At 41.9% G+C, this 25,340-nt stretch overlaps 1 protein-coding gene across 2 annotated transcripts in view; it reads left to right on the top strand.

Annotated features, from left to right (window-relative positions):
• The window catches only part of GPAM (glycerol-3-phosphate acyltransferase, mitochondrial), a 36,247-nt gene extending 12,758 nt beyond the window's left edge, over window positions 1-23,489 (top strand). The window contains exons 10-21 of one of the 2 annotated variants that reach the window (XM_082225035.1): window positions 707-919; window positions 1,322-1,435; window positions 5,612-5,703; window positions 7,742-7,857; window positions 9,000-9,070; window positions 11,350-11,614; window positions 11,959-12,101; window positions 13,266-13,343; window positions 17,341-17,481; window positions 18,377-18,566; window positions 18,685-18,743; window positions 20,520-23,489. In XM_082225035.1, the coding sequence (XP_082081161.1) occupies window positions 707-919; window positions 1,322-1,435; window positions 5,612-5,703; window positions 7,742-7,857; window positions 9,000-9,070; window positions 11,350-11,614; window positions 11,959-12,101; window positions 13,266-13,343; window positions 17,341-17,481; window positions 18,377-18,566; window positions 18,685-18,743; window positions 20,520-20,636 (1,599 nt within the window). In that variant the 3' untranslated portion in view covers window positions 20,637-23,489. The remainder of the gene's footprint in view (window positions 1-706; window positions 920-1,321; window positions 1,436-5,611; window positions 5,704-7,741; window positions 7,858-8,999; window positions 9,071-11,349; window positions 11,615-11,958; window positions 12,102-13,265; window positions 13,344-17,340; window positions 17,482-18,376; window positions 18,567-18,684; window positions 18,744-20,519) is intronic. The other variant, XM_082225034.1, reaches the window with a different exon arrangement.
• The last annotated feature ends 1,851 nt before the right edge of the window (window positions 23,490-25,340 follow it).

The following is a 25,340-nucleotide window of genomic DNA, read 5'->3' as shown; positions in this document are numbered from 1 at the left end:
TGTGTACTGTATGGAGCATCTGCAGAAATGCCTGTACCTCAGATACTGAAGCAGTCTCGCACATTTGAATACCCTTAATTGGTAGTCCTTTCAGCGGATGTCAAGGACACCTATAAACTTGCAGCACTCATTGTCCTTCTATGTTACTGTGTAATCCCAATAAAACTAATGGGATCACTGGGCATGGACTAGAATTATATTGTGCAATGCTGGGCTTGGTGCCACCTACTTTGCTAGAAATCCTGTGTAGGTTCTCCAGTGTTTCAAGTCTCAGAAACTGGTTTAAAAGGGTGTGTGTGTGTGTGTGTGTGTTTTATACACTTTCTTCTGTTTCCTGGAAAAATTGACTTTCAAAGAAAATGAAGATTGAAAACCTGCCAGTGAGTTTGGATGCTCCTGTGAAAAAGCACTCACACCCCTTCCTTTAAGAAAGGAAGTGATTTCTGAATATTTGGGAGATTCTTTAGGTATGCAACAATATAATAGTTTGCAATTACGTACAGAACAACAATATAGTTGTTTTACAAATACTTATTGGATTGGAGGATTAGTGGAATTCTGGTGGATACTGAGCCACAGTACAGTGAGGTGTCAGCAGGAAGAAATAATAAAAAAATGCAGCAAGGGAGGATATTATTACAGATATAAAAGAGGAATGCAAATAACTTGTGTCTGATTTTTTGGTTGTTGTTCATTCTTCATTTAGCATATCCAAGAGTTGCTTCGCCAGCAGCAGTTCTTAGAGATATTCCTGGAGGGCACCCGGTCCCGGAGTGGAAAGACATCCTGTGGAAGGGCAGGCCTTTTATCAGTAGTGGTGGACGCTCTGTATTCAAATGCTACTCCAGACATCCTAATCATACCCGTGGGAATATCCTATGATAGAATCATTGAAGGCCACTACAACAGTGAACAGCTGGTAAAAGTGTTTGGAATGCTATTGTCCGCTCAGCAGATATTTAGATCACTGTCAGTTGTAACCATCTTGGTGATAAAAATGTGTCCCCTTTGGTCAGAAAGCAGGGCCTTCGAAACATAAATTGCATGCTGATCTTCGCAAATGCTTATTTGTAGCAAGTCGAGATACAAGGGAAAATGACATCTGAATAATGATTTTCATAAACAGCATTTGAAATATCCAAATAGATGTCTGGCTTAGAGGAAATGGCCCAAGTGACCACAATGCTTTTTACGATGCTTGAGCTGTTGCCCAGATTTATTTCTGAGCATACTTAGGTGGCTTGGATTTCTGAACTTGTTTAACATTAAGTAGCTTTTAGATGCCATTGTCGAACTGCCTTGCTCTCCCGATGTTTCACAGGGGAAGCCCAAGAAGAATGAAAGCCTTTGGAGCGTGGCCAGAGGAGTCTTCCGTATGCTGCGGAAGAATTACGGCTGTGTTAGGGTAGATTTCGCTCAACCGTTTTCTCTGAAAGTAAGTTCATATAATATGAACATAATTTCTTATTGCAGAGTTACACCTATGGTGATAAAATAGTCTTAAGACTATATGTCGCTAGGCAAGAAAGAAAAATTGGACTTCATGTGAACTTCTGTTCTGTCTTAGTCAGCCTGGCCCAGCGGTCTGTTCAGCTGTGGATCCTAGTCCATTCAGCGATACCTGTCCCGTTTTCTTGCATGCCTTGTTGGTTCCTTCTTCTAGAGCTACCTGTGGATGTATTTTCCCACATCACCCCTTTCTTACTCATACTGTTTCATTGCGGTTTGGACCATAAAGTTGCTTCAATGGAGCAGTTTTACCTGACCCACTGATTGAAGCTATCTCTCAATGTGGAGAAGAGAAATGATTGCTTGCCTCCTGATTTCAGAAGAGTCTTCTTACCTATGAGCATAGGAGAACTCATTTCTCTCCATCACTAGGACAGAATGGAAACTCGTGACCAGTCCAATTTTATACTTGAAGTTTTGTCAGGATATATAGCAGGCAGTTAAAAAAGAAGTTTGTTATTTCACGGGGGGGGGGGATGCATGCATAGGATCTAAAACTGTTGAGCTGTTTGGATTGATTGTGTTTGTCACACCCCTACCACAGATTCCATCATACGTGTAACTGTTAGAAGTTTTTAAATAGCAATAAAGCTGCAGAAGAATGCAGAGATAAATCTTTGATTCTACAGTTAAAATATAATTCACTTACAGCTGAAGGATAACTGCACTTAAGATGTACCAACTCTAATAGTACAGAAGAAGATGTCAAAAGTGCTAATATTACCAGTTCTGCATATCTAGTGTTGTAGTCTTTAGCTAGTTTCCAAAAGAGATTCCACAGAAGCCGTTGGTCTTACTTCTCCGCTTCCAGCCATAAACCAATTTTGTGTGCGTTGTTGAATTGTACAAATATAATGGCGGATTATGGCTGGTATTACCTTACCAGCGGGAAGGTAAACGGCGTTCCGTGTGCGGCTCTGGCTCGCCAGAGCAGCGTTGTCACGCTGGCCACGTGACCCGGAAGTGTCTCCGGACAGCGCTGGCCCCCGGCCAATAAATGTGAGATGGGCGCACAAACCCCAGAGTCTGGCAAGACTGGCCCGTTTGGGCAGGGGTACCTTTACCTTTACCTTTAATGGCGGATTAGCCCAGGGGGCTAATAATAAATAAATTAGAATTCTTAAGTAAAAGGAATCAATGGGATGCCAGTCAGGCCATCATGTACTTTTGCTGCCTGAGAAATGTTGGCTCACCAAGGAATGTGGTATGAGCTAAGAAAAAAGTTGCTTCTTGTCACTTTTTCAGCTGATGGAAATATGCAGGGCACTTCTAATTAAGTTTTATTGCAGCGGTGTTCCTGACAGGTAGCTTTGTATGCATAATTTAGCAGGCCAGTAGAACATAATCCCCTTCTGTGTTCAGAAATTCGAAATAAGTGCATATTGCTTTAATTCCAGTACCTCCTATCATTTACACAGGAATAGCTTCAGGATTTATTTCCTTAATGAGTTCATAAATAAGTCAATTTCACTGAGATAGCAAGGTCTCATATCCTATAATATTAATTACCAGTGGCATATATTTATTCTTTTCTATTCTTTATTCATATAAAAGTGTTCTCATAACTTGTTCTGCACTTTAGAAAGCCTTAATTCTATCACAACTCCTACATGCCTAAAATTGGCTTTATCAGCACACCCAGCAAGCTATACATATGTTTCAACCTGTGTGTAGTTGGATATAATGGGTGTTATCCAATGAAGTCCTTCCACTAGCACAGGGGTTTCTTCTTATGCAACAGAACTTCCCTTCCTTCTCATCTGCCTGCACATCCTTGTGTCCTCCCTAAATCTGTTCTGGAGGACTGGCTGAAACCCCAGAACAGATTCAGAGGGACGCAGGGGGAGGGGAAGTTCTGTTGCAAAGCCCAAAAGTCCTTGCACTAGCAAAACTTATGAAGATACTGCCCAGTATCATATTATATTTGAAAATACTTAGTTGTACAGGTGATAGGCTTTGTAACTATTGCTTCACATCCATGCCCACTTTTCTTGGATTTACTTGAGTTTTTGCAGTTTGCTTGCCTTTCAGTGTAACCTGTAAAATTTTATTTGGTAGCCTCTTATAGCTGTCCCAGGCCCAAAATCTTCAGACTCTTCCTTTGATCACCTCCAGATATGTTCTACTCCCAATTCTGTATCTCTGTTTTCATCCTGGGTGGGTTTAATATATTTTGCAGAAGGGTTCTGGCTAGCATGGCAGTCAATTGACTGACTTGTTAAATACAGTGGTGCCTCGCAAGACGAAATTAATCTGTTTCGCGAGTCTCTTCGTCTTGCGGTTTTTTCGTCTTGCGAAGCACGGCTATTAGCGGCTTAGCGGCTATTAACGGCTTAGCGGCTTTAAGAAAAAGGAAACAAACTCGCAAGAACTCGCAAGACATTTCGTGTTGTGAAGCAAGCCCATAGGGAAATTCGTCTTGCGGAACGACTCAAAAAACGGAAAACTCTTTCGTCTTGCGTGTTTTTCATCTTGCGAGGCATTCGTCTTGCGAGGTACCACTGTAATGTCAATTAACCAGTTAGCTCTCTGCCTGTTATTTGACTGTGGTCAGATTCTCCATGAAGCCAAAGGTACCACAGTCTGGGTGGCTTCACTACTTTTAATTGTAGGGTCATTTGCTAGCAGGGACAGGACTCAGGGCAGTGTTCCCCCTTGTATTGCAGTGATTGGGGACAAAGATTTCCCAGCTAGCCACCAGTTGTAACTACAGGCTTCTCTGATCAGTAATGGGAACTTTAGCAGTCATTAGTGGCAAACCTCTTTGCCTTGGACAGCTCACAACTCAGTCTCGCTTGTTGCAGGAACCAGGAAATGCCCCTTTGCCCTGTCAGCTCTGCAAAGATCCTGTGGCAGATTGGACTCGGATCTGGAAACTGTTTAACTTCTGAAACTGCTTAACATTTTTAAAAGTTAATCATCATTGTGAAATTAAACTAGGATGTATATCAAAGCTGTTGATGTTTAAACTTGTAATAAAGGTTAATGCTTTAGAAATATTTGACTGTGTTTTCACCAATACCTCAAATGCCCAAGACTTAGATGAAGCTATGGAGCCTTATCTGGAGTAAGATTATATTGTCTTGAATGTGTATCTTCATGGTGCAGTGCATGCAATGTTGTGAGAACAAATCTAAATAAGCTATTTAGAGGCAATAATAGAGGCATTTTGGTTGTTAGAAACTGTGTTTACATACATAGTGACAGAACCACTAATAGAGAACAGAACTGTAGTTCTGTTACCACAGATGTGGATCACCCTAGCATTTCTCTTCCATCTTTTCAAAGAAGTGTGGTTTTGATGTGTGCAGTGACTTAATACAAATGTAATGATCATTTGGAGCATCTTCACTACTATTGTTCCAGTGGGTGTCCTTTTATTACCATGTTGTTGTTGTTCTTCATCATATCACCATGTTGTTTCTCATCAACCTTTTAATCAGCACAATAGTGCCTCGGGGCTACTCATACTGTTTAGAATATCCATGCAATATTACTTAAAGACTACTAATTTTAAATATATATTTTTAAAAATAAGTTGCCTTTCTTATGGCTGTCATTTTAGCACCTTCCTCCTCCTCCTCCTCCTCCTTCTTTTAGCCACCTACAGATTTACTCCCAAACACTTCCTATCATATTTAAACTTTACTTTAAGGAGTCTTTATTTTTTTAAAAAAATCTCATAATTGTACTTAAATGTTTAGTGCTAATGAAATTGATTTTTTAAAAAGATTTCTTTCCCCTCCAAAAAATTGTATACTCGCGTGAACTGTCCATTCAGTTACTTGTGCTTATTAATGTAGATAGAACATAGGGAAGCATGTACACCCCAAAATTGTTACATCCCTCAAAATGCGTAAATGTCAATTTCAATTCTGCTTACTGCTTACTGCTTACTGCATTGATTAGTTAATGCTGAGGACATCACAGAGGACCAAAGTTTATTGCAGAAATGTTGCAGCTTCAGCATCTGTTTCCTTGAAATCTTAAATACGTTTTCTTTATCCTACTTTTCAAAGCTACTTTCAGTGGTGAGTAAGATGGCTCTTGGAGTGCTACATTTTCCTGGGAGAAATACATGAATAACCTTGTGTATTTGCAGGAATATTTGGATGGCCAAAGCCAGAAGCCTATGCCTGTGCCTATCCCTCTTTCTCTGGAGCAAACTCTCTTACCAGCTGTACTCCCTTCAAGGTAGGACTGAGCTGCGGAGTTTGAGCAGCACTGAACAAGTTTATATCAGCCCATGATTCTGAGTCTTTGAAATGTTCTCTTGTAGGCTTTGTTGAGCTGCAGCGGGTTGAATTTAAACAAATGTTATCACAAGATCATACAGTGGTGGCTCGCAAGACGAAATTAATTCGTTCTGCGAGTTTTTTCGTCTTGCGAATGTTTTCATCTTGCGAAGCAAGCCCATTGGGAAATTCATCTTGCGAAGCAACTCAAAAAACCAAAAACTCTTTCGTCTTGCGAGTTTTTCATCTTGCGAGGCATTCGTCTTGCGAGGTACCACTGTAGTGGCCTGGTTCACATGTCATGCTAAGCCTGGCTTAGCAAATGCTAAGGCTTACTGCAAACAAACCACAAGTTGTCCCACAGGCAATCAAACAATGGCTTGTTTCATTAAAGAAGTTTCTTCCCAGCCTACCACTTTCTCGAGTGCCTCTGTGGAGTGCCTCCTGCAAAAACAGAGCAGGAGATCTCAGAGCTTTTTGGTAAATCTCAGCAGCAGCTGAGCCATACCAGCTTCTCTTTCTTTCCCCTACTTAAAGGAACGCCAAGTGTTGATGTTGTAAAGCTCCTTAATCATTTCTGCTCATGGTTCTGCTGAGAGAGGTTTCTTCTCCTCCTATACTCAACACTGAAGCTGGTGTAGTAATTTCCCTCCCTTAAGAGTCAATGGAAGGAATGTTTTTAAAGGGGAAAAGGCATAGAAAGCCTCCCATCATCGCCTGTGTTCAATCGGGCTTTTCCCCAGATAAGTGGGCATAGGATTGCAGGCTTGGGTTTTAGCCAGCAAAGTTGGCTCATTAGTGACTGGACTTCAGCTTGTGCAACTTGAGTTCCTGTCCCGCATGCTGCCCAAAATCTGCACCGGGATTCCTCCAGTCCCTCGGAGCAGTTCGGGAAGCATGAGAGGAAAGGGAGAAGTACCGTTGCACAAGAGGAAGCCTTTGCACTAATGAGATGATTTTGTTGGAAGCAATTCCAAGTCATTAATCTTCAGTAATTCATGCCTGTTAGGTACTGGATTATAATAGGCAAAGTTGATGGACTGAAAGCTTCTTTCTTGGTTTTTTGCAGCACCTGTTGCAAAAATACACTCGTGTATTAAAAGACGACAAGCTTGTGCAGACTTGCTGATATGAGAGAAAAGATGTGTATAAATAAATTTTGGTGCGTAGCTGTCATCCCACCCTTAATGTTGCATCATGATGCCTTTGAGTTGTGATACAATCTTGGAGCTGCTGTAAGAGTCTAGAATGTCTCTAGGCTAACATGCAACAGCTTGAAGATGCGAGTAGTTGTAGAAAGATTCACCTGTATGTGTGTGAGAGAACTGGGAGAGCACTAGTGTCAGACAGTAGTGGACATAGATAGATGATAGATAGATAGATAGATAGATAGATAGATAGATAGATAGATAGATAGATAGATTCTTTATTGTCATTACACTAGTGCAACATTGCACAAGTGCAACGAAATTGGATGCCATCCCTTAAAAACAACAAAAGCAAAACAACAACAACCAAACAAACCACCTTCCAACCACACCCACACCCATCAAACTCCCAGGTCTCACTATCGAGTTACAGCATTCAAAAAGGCCACAGCTCTTGGATAGAAACTGTTTTTTAGTCTATTTGTCCTTGACTTGATGTTTCTATACCTCCTGCCAGAAGGCAGTAGTGCAAACAGACTGTATCCCGGGTGAGATGGATCCTGCAGGATGTTGTTTGCTTTCCTAAGGCAACGGGAACCTGTGGTTTGTTTTTACATATTGATGCTTCTTGGAGCCTAAAGCAGCTTTCAGGTAGTTTTACAGGTGTCTCCCTTCTTAGCATCTTACAAACATGATCTTAAGCGGTCAAATAGTATGAGGAATTGTAGCCTACACTCAAATACACAAGACGTCATTACTGAAATATTTTTGTGCTTTGAGCCTACGAGATGTAATAATTTATCTTAGAACTGTAAGCCTAAATCATCTTTGTATGTTTATTTTCTTTAGACCTAATTATGTGGTAGAAGAAAGTACAGGAGCTGCACTTCCTGATTCCAGGGATTTATCCTGTGAACCATTGAGAAGACAGTTAATTGCTAACTTGGCAGAGCACGTAATGTTCAGTAAGTAGCTGTTAAAGTTCAGATATGACTCTCTGCTTCCATTATGCTTTTATATATGGCAGGGCATTCCTCTTTCAGAACCCTGTGCCCTTGTTACCATAATTTTTTTTTTTTTACATTTTATCTTTTTCTTCGTTTTGAAGAGTCTTATTTTGAATGGGCCTCTTAGTAAGGTTTTTATTTCATCTGCTAGTCCTGAGGCAAGTAGTGACTTCCTTTCGTCTTTTGCACCTGCAATACTTTAATATAGGAAGCAACCCAGATGTTGTGGGAACACCACACCTGAATTAACTTGTGAATGGGTAATGTGTAAATAGAGTAACCCTGAAGATAGTTATCTACTTCAGATACCTTAAAAAAAGAAAAGAAATTGAGTGCACACATGCATTGCAACCCTTTACAGGTATACTCAGATCCATTCAGTTAAGGGGGGCTCACTGCCAGGTAAGTGAGCATAGGATTGTAGCCTAGGTAACCAGAGTTGTTAAAAAAACAAACACCTTAGTTCTGCCTGATGTCTATCAGTGCTGGAAAAAGAAAATTATACGAATGTCCACAGTGAAGTTTATACCACTGTGGAAAGGAGCTGTCAATAGAGCCAATTGTATATATCAGGGTTGGGGAGCCTGTGACATAGCCCTTTGCCTAATTTCACTTGGTAAGAAGGGGAAAAATGGAGTGTGGGGTGGGGTTGAAAAAAGAACTGGAGGAAGAGGAATTGAGAAAAGCCCTCTGCAAGTGATTGGTTAAGGCCCGGCAAGAGCAATAGGTCCCTTTTCTGGCACCCTACCAAAAGGGTGGGGGGCATAGAGTATGAGAGAGAGGGCGGGGAGTGGTCCCAGCTCTTCTGGCCCTGCCCACCTCCAGCAGATTAGCTTTGAGGGAATGCAGTCCAAAGAAAATGCTGCCTGCTCCTAGCTTTGAAACATTGAAGTCACAGTTGAAGTTCAGTTGGCTTCCTTTCTGACCAGTCTCTGTGCACTGTGCTGTTGAATATGTGAAGTCGTTCGGGATAAAATCACAAAGGATTGCTGTTTGTGGTTCGTTGAGGGCTATCGTTTTTGTTCCAAGTTGCCTTCTACGCACTTCAGTTGCATGACAAAGGTGCCTGCATAGCTTTATTTTGTTTTGTTTGCTTTTAGCTGCTAACAAGTCATGTGCTGTGATGTCAACACACATTGTTGCCTGTTTGCTGCTCTACCGACACAGGCAGGTAAGGCTGCTGTGTTTCTGCATCTCTGAGCATCTCTCTTGACGACAGCTTTTAAATGTCAGGGATGCTTAGCATATCCTGTATCCTTGTAATCCACGTTGTATCCTGCTGACCTCTAGGGTTGGAGGTGTCAAAACATTCGCCCCAGTCCCATGCAAACTGGCCAGCTAGTTAGGCTGTGGATCCCATTCTGTTGTTGTTGTTGTTTGAATGTTCTGAATTGGTCATAGTCATCTCATGAAGATCAAACTTGTTAATAGTTACTGGAGGCCAGCATTATGTCAGCAGCACTATGTGCACAGTTTCCTTTCTAGATCCTCGTGCATTTAGTGCAAAGGTCTGCAGGGGTTTCTAAACCTGAAGTTTCTAAATCTTCCACAGAATTTGTTTAGAACTCCCCCTGTAGATCTTTTCAAGAAACATGCAATGACAGAGGGGCTTTCAAGTGCATCCTGCCCCAGTCCACAACTTTAGCCCTCAGAGCTTAAGTATCCTGTAAAAAGGTAAAGGTAAAGGACCCCTGACAGTTAAGTCCAGTTGCGAACGACTCTGGGGTTGCAGCGCTCATCTTGCTTTACTGGGAGCCGGCGTTTGTCCGCAGACAGTTTTTTCCAGGTCATGTGGCCAGCATGACTAAGCCGCTTCTGTCGAAACCGGAGCAGCACGCAGAAATGCCGTTTACCTTCCTGCTGGAATGGTACCTATTAATCTACTTGCACTTTGATGTGCTTTCGAACTGCTAGGTGGGCAGGAGCAGGGACCGAGCAACAGGAGCTCACCCTGTCGTGGGGATTCGAACTGCCGACCTTCCAATCGGCAAGCCCTAGGCTCAGTGGTTTAGACCACAGTGCCACCCTACTGTTAAATTTTGTACTACTCTAATTTCTTTCACTTCTTATCCTGTCTTGCACAGTATAACATCTAATCTGCTCGTCCTACCTTTCCCTTAGACATTGTGAGGGAGAATGCAATGCATATTCAGGGGTGACCCAGTGGAAAGGAGCAATTCTCGTAGAAGAAAATGCTATTTGAATAGTTTAAGATTACGCAAAAGGTCAGCTTGCTGGCATTTGTAACAGCGGCTCAGATATTTAAGGCTAACAAGTCATTGTTACTTTTGTGGAGGCTGTTACAAAAATGATGAGTTGCTCATAACCGGGGTAGAACACACCATATTGGTTCAGGGCAGTGGTTCTTAAGCATTTCAGAAGGTGTATTCATTGGTGCTGTGGAATCTATCTGTAACTTCTTCATTAAGCATTGTTGCTGCAGTGTTTCTTGGAAATTACTTTAAGCCAGGTGTGAAGAACCTTTGGCCTTCCAGATGTTGCTGCGCTACAGCTCCAATCATCACTAGGCCAAATGTTCCCCACTCCTGCTCTATGCAGCCTTAAATGTTTCTTTAACATGGTGACACAGACTGGGTGTGACAGACTGGGTGTGACTGTAAGACTCAGTTTCTTGTAGTAAAGATGTGACCAAAAATAAAAATAAAAATGCTGACATGAAGTATATGCTAGAATTGAGTCCAGTTCATACATAATGTTGAGCTGAGAACTATTTTGACCTTTTATTTATACTTATGATATGGATATGATAGTAGAATAGACTAGCATAGCCTAAATTAGCTGAAAAGGGTTTGGAAACATCTCAAAGTGCCTAGACCAGGGCTCACTGATACCTTGTCACTCATAAAGGCTGTCACTGGTGTCTCTGGGCAGATATGCCAGACTCTAGCCCTCCCTGAAAGAAAGTTGTAGAGTGGGTGTCTCCTTAGAGATTTCTGTAAAATGAGAGTGTGGTGTTGCCACTTTGTGTATATTTTTCCTGGCACTGAGGAATGCTCCCTGCTGCTATTACACAGCAAAAGTGTGTATGCACAGTGTGTATGCACAAAATCAGTATTGTGTGATCTCCACAGTTAGGAGCAGGAGAACACAGCTGATTTCTGATGGTAAGCATAAGGTTCTCTGGGAAGATTGTGTTTCTAACTATGTGTTACACCTGCCCTTCTATTCGAAGCATTTTGTGTGGTGCCACAACCTCCCACTAGCAACTATTTTGTGACTGGATCCCCCAGCACACTCTCAAAATTTGAAATGTGCTCCCAAGTCCATAAAGGTTTGGGACACTCAGTCCTGGAAGGTTGGAGCCAATTAGTGGTTCAAATAAACGGATTTAGAAAACTGGAGGTATAGATAATGGAGTTTTCCATAATCTTAAAAGGTATTTTATAAAAAAAATGTACTGTCTTGGATCTTTTGGTTGATTTTCTGCAGGGAATTGATCTTTCCAAGCTGGTGGAAGATTTTTTTTCCATGAAGGAGGAGGTTCTGGCTCGGGACTATGACTTGGGATTTTCCGGGAATTCTGAAGATGTTGTCATGCATGCCATCCATTTGTTGGGGAACTGTATAACTATCACAAACACCAGCCGAAACAATGAGTTCTTCATCACACCCAGCACATCCATTCCTACTGTCTTTGAACTCAACTTCTACAGCAATGGGGTACTGCATGTCTTCTTCAAAGAGGCCATTGTTGGTATGTTCCAAAGCCGAACTAAGAAATTATGAGTTCTGCACTTGATAGAGCAATGCCAGCATTTCATATACTGTAGTGATTGCTTCTGCAAGGATTATTGATCTATCTATCATTTGAAAGGCAGTGTAGTGTCTTCTCAAGGCAGTGAATAATTTTCTAGTTTCCTTCCCTCTTCTGCACATTGTCCTAATTTCAAAATCTATTGTATTTTGATCTTACTTTGCAAGAATTGTGTGATTTTTTTATTGAAAAATTACCATTTTACTAATTGTTTGAAGCCGATTTTGAGTTGTTGATTTGTTTTTAAAGGTAACTGTTTATGTGTTTTTTTCTTTTCACTTCAGCTTGTAGTCTCCATGCTATACAGAATAAAAGGCACAGAAATGGCATCAACGGAATCCCACCAAACATGATCAGTCAGGAACAACTGGTCCGAAAAGCTGCCAGCTTGTGTTACTTGCTTTCCAATGAAGGCACTATTGCACTGGTAGGTTTGGGGTGTAGGGGAGTGTGTGTGTGTGTGTGTCAGAAACCAAGTGCTTTGCTGCTACTGCCACATATTGTTTATACTGTGTTAAGGTGTTTAATGGCAATTAGAGGTACAGTGGTACCTTGGGTTAAGTACTTAATTCGTTCTGGAGGTCCGTTCTTAACCTGAAACTGTTCTTAACCTGAAGCACCACTTTAGCTAATGGGGCCTCCTGCAGCCTCCGCACTGCCAGAGCCCGATTTCTGTTCTAATCCTGAAGCAAAGTTCTTAACCTGAAGCACTATTTCTGGGTTAGGGGAGTGTGTAACCTGAAGCGTATGTAACCTGAAGCGTATGTAACCCGAGGTACCACTGTATATCTGAATTCTTAAAACTCTTTGAAAACCTGAAAGGGAAAATGAAAGCAGGAAAATCTAAGGCTCCTGGTAGTAAACAAAGATAGTTTGACAGGTGTTGCACAAGGAGGCAAGCAGAATTATGAAAACAGCTGCATATGGTGGAATGTATACATTGCTTTTTTCTAGAAAGCTGGGGGCCAGTACTCACCATGAAGTGCCACACTTTTTAACAACAACTAAAATAGGTGCCGGTACTGTGTGCCCTAGAGTACCCCCTACCCTCTGAAAAAAAGCCCTGAGTACATACAGTATGTGAAATGTTAAGCTGAATGCATAGGATGGAAGAAACTGGGAAGTGCAGTATGGAAAAAAATAGGAGATTGCATTAACAGTGAACTCGTGTATTTGATGAACGATATACTTGTTTGGGGGTAAAAAGTGGCAGGGAATGAGGACTTGAGAATAAAGACTGTGTTTGGGTTAGAATGGATATCATAGCAGCATTTTATTGTTGTCGTGGCTTTGATTCCATGAAATAGGAAAATGCCAGAGAAAATCTAAAAGCAAGACAGTCCGTGTAAAAATATCCACAGCTCCCCCCCTGCCCCCTCACCTCTTAATTATTTGGGGTACTGGGAGAGCTTGGGGTAAAAGAGGGAGAAAGAACTCTTCTAGAAATAGAAGGGTCACCCAGGGGCAAGTCCTGCTTTCCACAGGCAAGCAAGTGACAATTTGGAACAGGGCAGTTAATGCCAGGGGCAGGGAGGGGGAAGATAGGATGGATGAGCTTCTGTGAATGATTAACCTGACTTGTTCTCCTTAGCCCTGCCAGCTGTTGTGCCAAGTGTGTCATGAAGCAATTGAACAGTTCATACAGTATGGCATTCTTTTGGTAGCGGAGGTAAGTTGCTGATGGTTCGCATTATTCCAATAGTTAATATCCTGCCTCTTATCTCTGAGGACTGATAACACAGAAGGAGGCAGCCTAGTGTTCCTGCACACCTAATTTTAGCATCCTAAGCAGCTTGCTGGACCAAGGCCGCAGTTAAACAGATCCTAATTTCACATCTTCCAAAGTATTTATTGATTTTTCAACTTGGAATACAAAAAGGGGGGAGGTTTTGCACACCCACAGAGTGCTTTTTAACTTAAATTTATTTTTAGTTCAGGTCCTAGGCAGCCATTAATGGATCCTAATGGGGAAGTCAAGTGAATTTTCCAGTCCTTCAGTGGGGTGGGTGAATCTTCAATTTCAAATCTTAATCAGGATTTGAGGGGGGTGGGAAATAAGCTTTTTAACCAATATAATTGTTGTTAGCTGCCCTGAGCCCGGCTTCGGCTGGGGAGGGCGGGATATAAATAAATTTTATTATTATTATTATTATTATTATTATTATTATTATTATTATTATTATTCAGTTCAAACGTGTAACATCATCATCACCATCATTTATTACAATTTATATCCCACCTCCCTCTGTCTCAATTTAGAACTATTTTGGGGAAGTACCGTATTTTTCGGACTATTGGACGCACCGGTCCATAGGACGCACCTAGATTTTTTTTTTTTTTGGGGGGGGGAAATAAAGGCAAAAAAAAATTATCCCCCCCCCGCAAGGCTCTGGGAACTTGCAGGGCTGGGGGAGGAGGAAGCCTTCCGCCAGCCTCCAAACCATGTCGGGAGACAGCGGGATGGCGCGCTGCGCCTCTCCCGCTGTCCCCCGAGTTTGCAGGGCTGGGCCAGCCTTCTAACCAAGTCGGGGGACAGCGGGAACGGCGCGCTGCCCCCTGCCGCTGTCTCCCGAGTTTGCGGGGCTGGCGACGGGGAGGAGCAGGCTTCTCCCCCCGCCAGCCTTCTAGATAAGTTGGGGGACAGCGGCAAAGGCACGCTGCGCCTCTCCCGCTGTCCCCCAAGTTTGCGGGGCTGGCGACGGGGAGGAGCAGGCTTCTCCCCCCGCCAGCCTTCTAGACAAGTCGGGGGACAGCTGCGCCTCTCCCGCTGTCCCCCGAGTTTGCGGGGCTGGCGACGGGGAGGAGCAGGCTTCTCCCCCCGCCAGCCTTCTAGACAAGTCAGGGGACAGCGGCAAAGGCGCGCTGCGCCTCTCCCGCTGTCCCCCGAGTTTGCGGGGCTGGCAACGGGGAGGAGCAGGTTGTGGGGATGGTGGGGGGGAGAAGCAGGCTTGCTTCTCCCTCCCCCAGCCTCCAGATCAGGTCGGGGAATAGCGGGATGGCGGAGCGCCGCCATCCCGCTATTCCCCGACCTGATCTGGAGGTTGTGGGGCTGGGGGGGGGGGAGAAGCAGGCTTGCTTCTCCCTCCCCCAGCCTCCAGATCAGGTCGGGGAATAGCGGGATGGCGGAGCGCCGCCATCCAGCTATTCCCCGACCTGATCTGGAGGTTGTGGGGATGGTGGGGGTGGGGAGAAGCAGGCTTGCTTCTCCCCCCGCCAGCCTCCAGATCAGGTCGGGGAATAGCGGGGTGGCGTCTCTGCGCCTCCCCGCTGTCCCCAGCTTTTGGGTGCAGGCTGCTGCCCGCAAGCCTTGCGAGCCCGCGGGACATCCCGCCGGGCTTGCAAGACTTGGGATAGCTTCCTGAAGCCTGGAGAGCGAGAGGGGTCGGTGCACACGGACCCCTCTCGCTCTCCAGGCTTCAGCAAAAGCCTGCATTCACACCATAGGACGCACACACATTTCCCCTTCATTTTTGGAGGGGAAAAAGTGCGTCCTATAGTGCGAAAAATACGGTAGTTCTATAAAAGTACTAGTAATGGTTCTGACTATTTTTTAAAAGCAAAAGTCAGAATCATTAAGCCTAATATTAGAATATGTTCTTCTCAACCTTGGCATATGTCAGCAATGAAATTAGGCTGCAGTTCTTGGTCCCTTTGAGTAAGCCTCATTGTAGGTAATGGGACCTCTTTCTGAGCAGATAGGCATAGGATCACATTGTTAGTAGCCCCCCCCCCAAAAAAAATCATTAAATGTGTCTTGTTACCTTTCTGTTTGGGTCAGAATCCTATCAAATCATTTGCCTGATTCACTTCATCTAAGTTTTACACTGATTCTTTTCCCCTCATTATGTGGCATTGCCTTATTATAGAATGTTCTTATTTTTTCATTATGGTAGCTTTGTTAATTTTCATTGCAAATGTTGTCATCAATGTCTTGTAATCTAACATTTGGCCCTCTAGAAGGCACTGTTCCCTTTGGTATTGGTTCATAGTTTTTCCCTTTCTGTTTTACTATCTATGTATGTCTGTATCAGTGTGGGGAAAATCTTGAGAAAAATGGGGGAAGTGTTATAATAAATTTTGTTCTGTTATTTGTTATGATTAGTGGGGAAAATTATATTCTCTTTTGTTGTGATTAGTGAACTTGTTATACTATGAGATATTTACTTTGGGGCTTTTAAAAGTGCTATAAGATCATTGAGGTCTGCTACGTATACTGTTTCTAACACCAAACAACGTACCTTAATGTGCTACAGTATATCTTAAAACTTACCAAAGATAGCATATGGGGAAGTGGCTGATTAGATTTTGAAGAGGTGATTTCATTTTGCTCCATTAAAACAGAGGCTGATTTTAATCATAATAATCCAGTGTTGTATGAATGGAACAGACTTCCAATTGCACAACAGAATTATACCTTCCCGGTGTCTTGACTTCTCAAATATGAGGGCAACTTGTTCATTTTATAAATGTGTTCAATTGTCTTTTCTTTTCTTTAATAAATCAGACAAATGAAGGGGGGGAAAGGGAATATACTTTCCTTTGCCTCATGTACACCCCTAAAATCTGCTCCAGAGAGTATCTCCAATCTTCTGCAGTGAATTCTGAGAGTGTGCAAGAGAGGGGAAGATTAAATCACATGGTGCAAGCTGAACTCTGTTCCACTGTCATACAGAAAGTACAGTGGTGCCTCGGTTTTCGAGTGTCTCAGAAGCCGAACATTTTGGTTTTTGAACGCCGAAAACCCAGAAGTAATTATTTCAGTTTTCAAACACTTTTCAAATGTCGAACAGTCTTCCGGAACAGATTACATTTGACAACCGAGGTACCATTGTATTGAATACAACTCATGCTTGCGTGTGTTTCTCTTAATTGGGAATAGCCATTTCATTGTGACTTCTATTTATTTATTTTGCCAATGTAAACGATAGAAAATGAACTCAGAGATCAACTTACTGGTAGATTCATTTAGGTGTTTTTTTGTGCGTGTGCTACAAGTCTGAACATACATTCATGAAAATGACAATTTATGTCAGGTCTTTGGGCTCATGCATTCTACATATTTGTGGTACTGTTCCTCTTTACTAAATGATTAATATCCTGCAAAAAAAGGTCCATCAAAGGAAGCTAAATTTTGTTAAATTTAGCAGACTAGAAAAACCAAATAAGCGGTTTAGCTAAAACCAGTAGAAGCAACAAGAGGAGAGATATCTCTTCTATACTCTGAGGGCTCCTAAATGCCCTTTGAAGCAGTACTCCCTTTGCTTGTTGCAAGGAAACAAGAATGCTTCCTCCCCCAGGCAATATTATGAACGTCATTGCTCATAGTATTTTAGTGCTTACTCAGTGGTTAAATTCTCCAGAGTTCCTTTGGGTCTGATACAGAGGTCTCTGGGAGCTGTAATATTCAAAGTTGTGTGGACTTGCTTTTGTGAAAACTATTGTTAAGGGAATTAATTTGAAGACTGTCGCCTAGGGCGTATTTTTTGGAAATTGAGATCGCTTTATAGGGGAAATAAAGGCTTGCCTTCACTTTGCTTCTTTGCCACTGTATGGACTCTAAAAATCCACACAGTAGCTGCTCCAGGGCCACCAAAGCGAAAAAATGGTTAAAATGCAGTAGTTTTAGGGGGTGCCTGATGCTTATTGCTTTGCGTTCCTCTGTTAAGCAGGATGAGCAGGAGGATATTAGTCCTAGCCTTGCAGAGCAGCACTGGGAAAAGAAACTCCCAGAGCCATTATCTTGGAGGAGTGACGGGGAGGATGAAGACAGTGACTTTGGCGAAGAACAACGAGATTGCTACTTGAAGGTACTGCATAGGCCGTAAGAGCACATACTGTTCTGAAGTGCTTCATATGCATAGCTGCGCTGCACAGAATGAATGAGGGAGTTTGAAACTCAGGCATTGAAAAGGACCTAGAGGATTTATGATGCCAAATGTTTCGGTGTTCTACAGCCCATCATTGGGTTCTTCTGGAGCCGCGTTGAGCTTTTTGGCCTCTTGGGATTTTTCCTACTTTGGGTTCTTCTAACCATCCCTCCGTCTTGTTTCTCAGTGCTTTATTGTTGCTACATAGCCATCATAATTAAGCACCTCAGTTCACTAATATGTATATAGAGCAGGCATCCCCAAACTCTGCCCTCCAGATGTTTTGGGACTACAATTCCCATCATCCCTGACTACTGGTCCTATTAGCTAGGGATGATGGGAGTTGTAGTCCCAAAACATCTGGAGGGCCGAGTTTGGGGATGCATGATATAGATAATGTGCACCCCTTGCTATATTGGTTATGGAATGGGAAATAGATCCATTATAGCTTTGCTGCAATATTGCATAATGCTTCAGTTCTAATGTTGTCAGAAATGGGCAGAGCAGACCAAACCTGCCCTGCTGTGGAGGGATGAACTGAAGGTGTCCGTCCTCCCAGCTCTATTGGCAAGGAAGCCCCACCTACAAGAAATGCCCCAGTGCAGGCAGAAGCCACCACTGGAAAACCCTGAAACAGAGAAGGGCTGGCAAAGAAAGACCTGCTGGCTCTTGAGCAGGCTCTGCTGTTATCGCAGGCCTGATCCAGGCCTCTTGGCTGCAGCAAAAAGCCGTTGCTTCTCTTGCCGCCTCCTTCCTGGGCTGGTGCGAGAGACGGGACTGGATGTTGGTAGCTTGAGTGACATTTATTTTTCCTTTCCTTTCTTACCTCGCACAGGTGAGCCAGTCTCAGGAGCACCAGCAGTATATCACCTTCCTTCAGAAGCTACTGGGACCGTTACTGGAGGCGTACAGTTCTGCTGCCATCTTCATACATAACTTCAGCGGTCCTGTCAGGGAATCGGAATACCTTCAAAAATTACACAGATACTTAATAACACGAACAGAAAAGAACGTTGCAGTATATGGTATGTCAAATGGCTGCTTTCTGTGGAGCAGCCTTTCCTGTCTTTCAATATATTCTTATCAAAGTTTCCTGTATTCAGCCTGATATGTGCTTATCTGCCTGCCTTTCCATGTTTACAGCTGAGAGTGCCACCTATTGCCTTGCAAAAAACGCAGTGAAAGTCTTTAAGGACATGGGGGTAAGTGTTAACGTTAGCTTCAGGTGCCTTACAGCGCAACTGAACTTACGTATTCCTGTTAATGAGACTTCCTTCAATCTGTGTATCGAGGGTTGTAATCTTAGTCCTTAAAAATGGACAATGTGATGTGATATTGTAATTTAACCTTTATCTATGCTAAAGGGCTGCACTAAGGCTCAAGAGATTAGCCCATTATATCCAAAGTGTATTATCCCAATGTTCCCTGTGGTGTAAGAAAGGTGCATGATGTTAAACATAACTGAACATGAACAGTAGTACTAACTTCCTTGATTGAGGAAAGTCTGTGCCCTATGCAAAAGGGTATGTGTAAAAAGAGAACCCCTATAATTTATTTTTTCATTAAATATTTTATTTTTTAAATATCTACAACTGAGTCCTACAACAATCAAACTACACATCTTCAGATGTGCACACCCCCATTGTACACCTTTCAAACATTTAATTTCTTCTTCCTTTACCATATCAATCATGCTTTTGAAGTGCTACCCTTTTACTCATTTAGAAAAATGTTGCTATGGACCTATTTGAAAATGAAAGTTTGACCTTCACAGCCTCTTCCTGCATTTCCCACTTGTTGCTAGTACCCAAATACCATAACATCCTCCAGTGATAGTCTATCTAGATGCCTGGTGATAGCCACTGCCTCAGGAAGAGTACCCTTGCCTGCTACACACCTTGCTACATTAATATAAAAACCGAGCAGCTACTTTCTAATATCATCAGCACAAGAGTAAAGGATGTAATTATTGTAGTCCTGCATAAATCCACCCCCTGCAATCCTCTCTCCAACCCACAAAAAGTGTGTGTGGGTTGTGGTGGGGACATGGCGAGAATGTGTCATGTTCTAGATTGGTGTCCAAACGTGTTCCAGGTCAGTGTGACATGCATTGTTAGAGACATGTGCCAGCCTGCTATCCACCTATGACGGGGTTCTGAGAAGGATGTGAATCAGTCCTGAAAATCTTAATGACTGGGCCACTCTGGACTTAAGAAAACACGCAGACATGTTCTGAGTTCCTTTGGACGCTGTTGGTTTTCAACGTGGTTGAGTAGACTAGTGTGCTGTTCTGGAGTCTCTAATATTTAGAACGCTCCAACAAAAAGCAGTTTGAGTGCCACATTTTGTTCCAGACAAATCACACAAATCACAGTCATAGGCCTTGTCCTTTTTTCTCTCCCCAGTGACATTAACCTATCTACCCATTCTATAAATTCAATTTTTTAGTATTGGTATTTATGGCAGGGGTGCAGCCAGCATTACTGGTGGTCAGTGTTGATGGGCTCTGCAGTCAGTTAACAGTTGGAAAGTCATAGGTTTTCCACCCTGCCATAAATATCCAATACTCCACAACTTTTGATGTTGAATTACTCATGTCTAAGAGCATGACTAACAGAGCTTGCATACAGTACTAGTTTTAAAGATGTGTTGAAGATAGGCTAGATTCAGATGAAGCTCATTCACACATTTTCGTTGTGGGTGCTTTTTCATTTGCAAGAATCAGTTGCAAGGGCTGTTACAAATGGTGAGGTATGTTTATAGCCTTGCAGATCAGGAAAGTTGTTGCAGCTGATATCTGCCAGCTGTTACACTGTTATTGCAGCAGTGGATTACTTTTCTGAATGGGAAAAGCAGCCCAAGATAACATGGCTATAGGAGGAACAATTTTGCTGAACAGCTTTGGTGTGAACTTTGCAAATATGTGGCACTGCTGGAAGGTGTTGGTGATGAAACACACTTTTACATTTCCCTTTTAGGTATTTAAGGAGACAAAGCAGAAGAGAGATTCTATTTTGGAGCTGAGCAGCACTTTTCTACCTCATTGTAATCGGCAAAAACTACTAGAATTCATTCTGGGATTTGTTGTACTGTAGAACATTTTGGGTTGACTTTGTCTGCCAGCAAGAAGTTGGTAGGCTTGGAGAATGTGACACAAAGCTGCGGGGCTTTTGCTGCTTCCATAATGTGTATAGTGCCATTTGTGGGTAAGGCTTTATCTGACCCAAACCACTGGAAGACAAGTGCCTTCATACATATGCATGTCTGGAACTACAAGATTTGGTAACCAAGTCAAACACAACATCTTGGATGCAAGAGAAGAGCCATTAATGGGGAAAAACACGCAAACACACACACAGACACACACTAGTTCTTACATGTATCCAGTGTTACATTTGTTTCAAGCCTAATGACTGTGACAAATGCACAAACATGTATACCAGCAATCTGTCATTTTAATACATCAGTTCTGAATGTCATTTAAACTCCATGTAATGTGGGAACTTTGCAAAAGCCTTGTCAACAAGACCTACCCATTGGTCTCATTATTTCAAACTGTGAGAATTTTAGGAGAATTGAATGCAGGTTGTCTTTTTTCTGTTGGTGGGGGGGGGGAGGTGTTTGATGTGTGTTGTTGATTATTATGGCAACACACTAAATAAAATAAGACTAACTGCCAGTATCTTATTAAGCATCAGTTGAATAACTACCAGTGACACAGTGGCAGAATGAACAAGAATTATTACGATATATTAATAGAGAAGTTACACATTAGAATATTAAATATCTGAATCACTAGCATTTTGCACCCAAATTGCAAAAAACACTTGACTTTTACTTTGAACCAGAAGGTTTGCATCATTTCGCTACTTGCTAGCATATTGATCTCTAAAATGATTATAGTCTAAGCTCTCTAAATTTCAAAAATAGCACTAAAGTTGTTTCATAAGTTAACTAGCTCATTCCAGTCTTGACTAATTTTGAGTGGGAGAATGAGTCTAGTACATAAAAATCTTGCAAGCATAGGCTATTCAAGCAGATGCATAACATGGGCATGGAGGTCTAAGTTATGATAGATTAATATTGCAATCCTCTTTGGTAATAGTATAGAAGGCAATGACGTTTCACAGAGTGGATTATCACAAAATTCACTCTTTTGATAAGCAATAAGCATGGCATTTTTATTAAGAGAAATTGGGTATCTTCCCCATTTCTCCTTGTATTACTAACAACACAACAATCCTTTCCTTTTCTCCTTTTCTGTTTAAAGTTGGGAGCTTGATCATGAAAATACCTTTTAGCTGCCAGCTTTTTAATTTTTTTTTAAAAGCATGCCGAAGTGATAACAGCACTGCACATTAACTCCAGCACAGAACTTCTGTGCCGTTTTAGACTGCGTGTTTACTCCATGTTTGTTAAAAGTAATGTTTTCTATAACTCTGTTTATGGATTAAAACAATTAATGGATCACAATATTTTTGTCAGTATTCCCATGCAATTTCCTGTGAGAGGAACTGCTATGCATGTTTCCCAACACTAAATAGGTGCTTTGAATTTTTTAAAAGATGAATTTCTGAACCAAAGTTGCATCATATCAGTGACAGCAGCGGGCAGCAAGTGTGAATAAAGTAGTTTGTTCTTTTACCATTTCCAGTAGAATAGCAGCTGAAATGAAATCCATTTGTTCTAATAAAGCCGACTAGCTACTTAGAGCAATTACATCTCATCCTTGCTAATGTGCACTATTTGTTTAAAACTGAATGTATTCTCCGAGTAGCAATTTTTAAAGATTGTTGATGGCTTCCATTTTAAGGTCAGATAAGTAGGTGCTTGTAAATAAATAACTTTCCTTTGTTTTACCATGCTTCAGTGAACATTTTGGTGTATGCTAGAATGAAGATTGTGTATTTAAATAAATACAACCAAGCAATATATTGCAGATGATGCTTGGCTAATTTTAACGAGAATGTTCTGCCTGATTTTAAAGCAATGAGGGGCTGGGAATTAGTTTGAACACTAGAAAGTAAAATAGCTTGTTGTCACTAACGATAATAACTTACTACATTATTAAAATGTTTCTGGGGTACAGCAGTGTGCATTTGAGTTGTGTTGGTATGTGCAGTACATTGTAATGGCTGGATGTGAGAGGGTGTTTTTCAGCGTAGGCTTCATCAGCAGAGAGACTTTGCATGTGCGGAAATGTCAAGCTGTGAATATTATGCTGGGCGGGGGACGTGGCTATGCACCTACTTGCATGTGGGCTGGTTTTGCTTTTCCGCAAAGGTAAAGCACAAAGCTCTTTTACAGTAAAGCTACTAAATAAAATTATGCCTTTCTGGGGTTTAATCCTACAATCTTTCTTGCTGATAGGTATAAGGCAAGGTTTTTACTTACGTTTTTAAAAGTATGATAATCTGATTCTGGATCTATAATAAAGCTAGTTACATTTTATCGCAAGTACAATTGCAACTTGTACTTAGGGGAGTGTAGCTGTACAAGTTAATATAAAGACCAGCATTCCAACTTACATCACTGGACTCTTGCTTGTTGGCTAATATGTAGAATTTGTTCTCCCCAGGGAAAGGGTAACATTACCTTTTATAATCACATATGAATGATTTCTTAAGGATATACAGCTTTCCTGCCGCAGTAACTATTGCATTCTAATGCTTTACATTCTGAAGTGCAACACTTTCATTTTTTAAAAATCTATTGCCTTGCCTGTACAGATTTTTTAAAATAAGTATTTGCATGATATTTTCAGCCATAGAAGGCTTGAGGAGAAGAGTAAAATACTGTAGCTGCTCTATAATTTTGCTTTGTGAAGCCAGGCACTGTCTTGAAGAATGTTAACACATTTCTTTTTCTGTTTAACATTTCCTTCTGTACCTCTTGTAAGAAGCACAGAGCTGCAAAGTAATTTTATTTTAATAAACAGTTTGAAATTGTGTTGTTGTGATATCACTTGAGAGATTACAAAGAGCACTTCTTGTTCAATCTCTGAAGGTTCTCTCTAAAGCATAGGTTTGCATAATCTCACACCAGTTGTGTCTATTGGGGGGGGGGATCAGTCTCTGTTCAGTGGCTTGTAGACCACTCATTGCTACTCTGCTGTAAAGAAGAAATGACTTAATCTATACTCATCTAAACACACTATTTTCTTTACTTCAACAGAGGACAGTTGTATTTTTCCAACAATGAAAGCTTGATCTGATTTGTCTCATGTAGGAACTACAATCCTACATACTTGAGGGTAGGTTAAGGTTGCAGCTCATAACAGGGCTTTTGTAAGAGACCCGATGCTTCACAGTGAGGTGCTGGTTTCAGCTCACCACATGAGAAAAACTTCTTAAAAGGGGGAAATTGGTCACCTGTGCACAGGGCTTTGCAAATGCTGCACAACAGCTGATAATTGAGCTCTGCAAACCCCTTTTGGCCTTGCCATGCCTTTACCTGATGTCAGGAGGAGGGGAGGTGGGTGTGGCTTGGCCAGAACGGCCTTGTGGATCAAATGGGGACACTTGGTGGGCATGATTAGACCCATGGGCTAGAGAGAAATTGGTCGTGAATGACTCATGATTTTCTTGTTCTTTATCAACTGGTTTTGCTTTGGAAGGCTTTGGCTATGCCTGCACCCATCCACTATCCATCACAATAATTCTGGAATGAAAGCTTGGGTACAGAATGAAGATTCTATTATTGCCAATGGCTTACGTAAACCCTCCCCCTTTTAATTGACAGTGAGTGCACATTCTCTTCTATGTCAACATCTTGCACTTTCTAAATCTGCTTGCCTGCAAGATGTCAGATTAAGCAACTTCTAATCTTTCAATCTTCATGTAACTCAGTTTTGTTCTCAGTGGTATTTTATTAAACGGGTTTGAGATCAGTCAGAAGAAGGTGCCGTTTTTGGGTACCGTTGTTGGTATGATGCTTATTCTGGGACGCGTGATGAATGGTATGGTACTGAGACTTCTATCAAAGACTGCAGAATGAACTCAGGCTTGCTAGAGAGGTTAAAAGCAACAAAAAAGGCTTTTATGGGTATGTTCATAGCAAAAGGAAGAACAAAGAAACAGTGGGGTCACTCAGAGGAGAAGATGGTGAAATGCAAACAGGGGACACAGAAAGGGCTGAACTACTCAATGCCTTCTTTGCCTCAGTCTTCTCCGATAAAGAAAACAATGCCCGACCTGAAGAATTTGGAGCAAATGATTCAGCAAAGGAAACACAGCCCAGAATAACTAAGGAGATAGTACAAGAATATTTGGCTAGTTTAGATGTATTCAAGTCTCCAGGGCCAGATGAACTGCATCCAAGAGTATTAAAAGAACTGGCAGATGTGATCTCAGAACCACTGGCAGTCATCTTTGAGAATTCCTGGAGAACAGGCGAAGTCCCGGCAGACTGGAGGAGGGCAAATGTTGTCCCTATTTTCAAAAAGGGGAAAAGAGAGGACCCAAATAATTACCGCCCAGTCAGTCTGACATCAATAGCAGGGAAGATTCTGGAGCAGATCATTAAGCAAACAGTCTGTGAGCACCTAGAAAGGAATGCTGTGATCACCAATAGTCAGCATGGATTTCTGAAAAATAAGTCATGTCAGACTAACCTGGTCTCGTTTTTTGACAGAATTACAAGCCTGGTAGATGAAGGGAACGCAGTGGATGTAGCCTACCTTGATTTCAGCAAGGCATTTGACAAGGTGCCCCATGATATTCTTGTAAAGAAGCTGGTAAAATGCGGTCTTGACTATGCTACCACTCAGTGGATTTGTAACTGGCTGACTGACCGAACCC

This window comes from Podarcis vaucheri (genome assembly GCF_965113315.1).
Source record: "Podarcis vaucheri genome assembly, chromosome: 5".
NCBI lineage: Eukaryota > Metazoa > Chordata > Lepidosauria > Squamata > Lacertidae > Podarcis > Podarcis vaucheri.
This window is presented reverse-complemented; position numbering and strand designations above follow the sequence as displayed.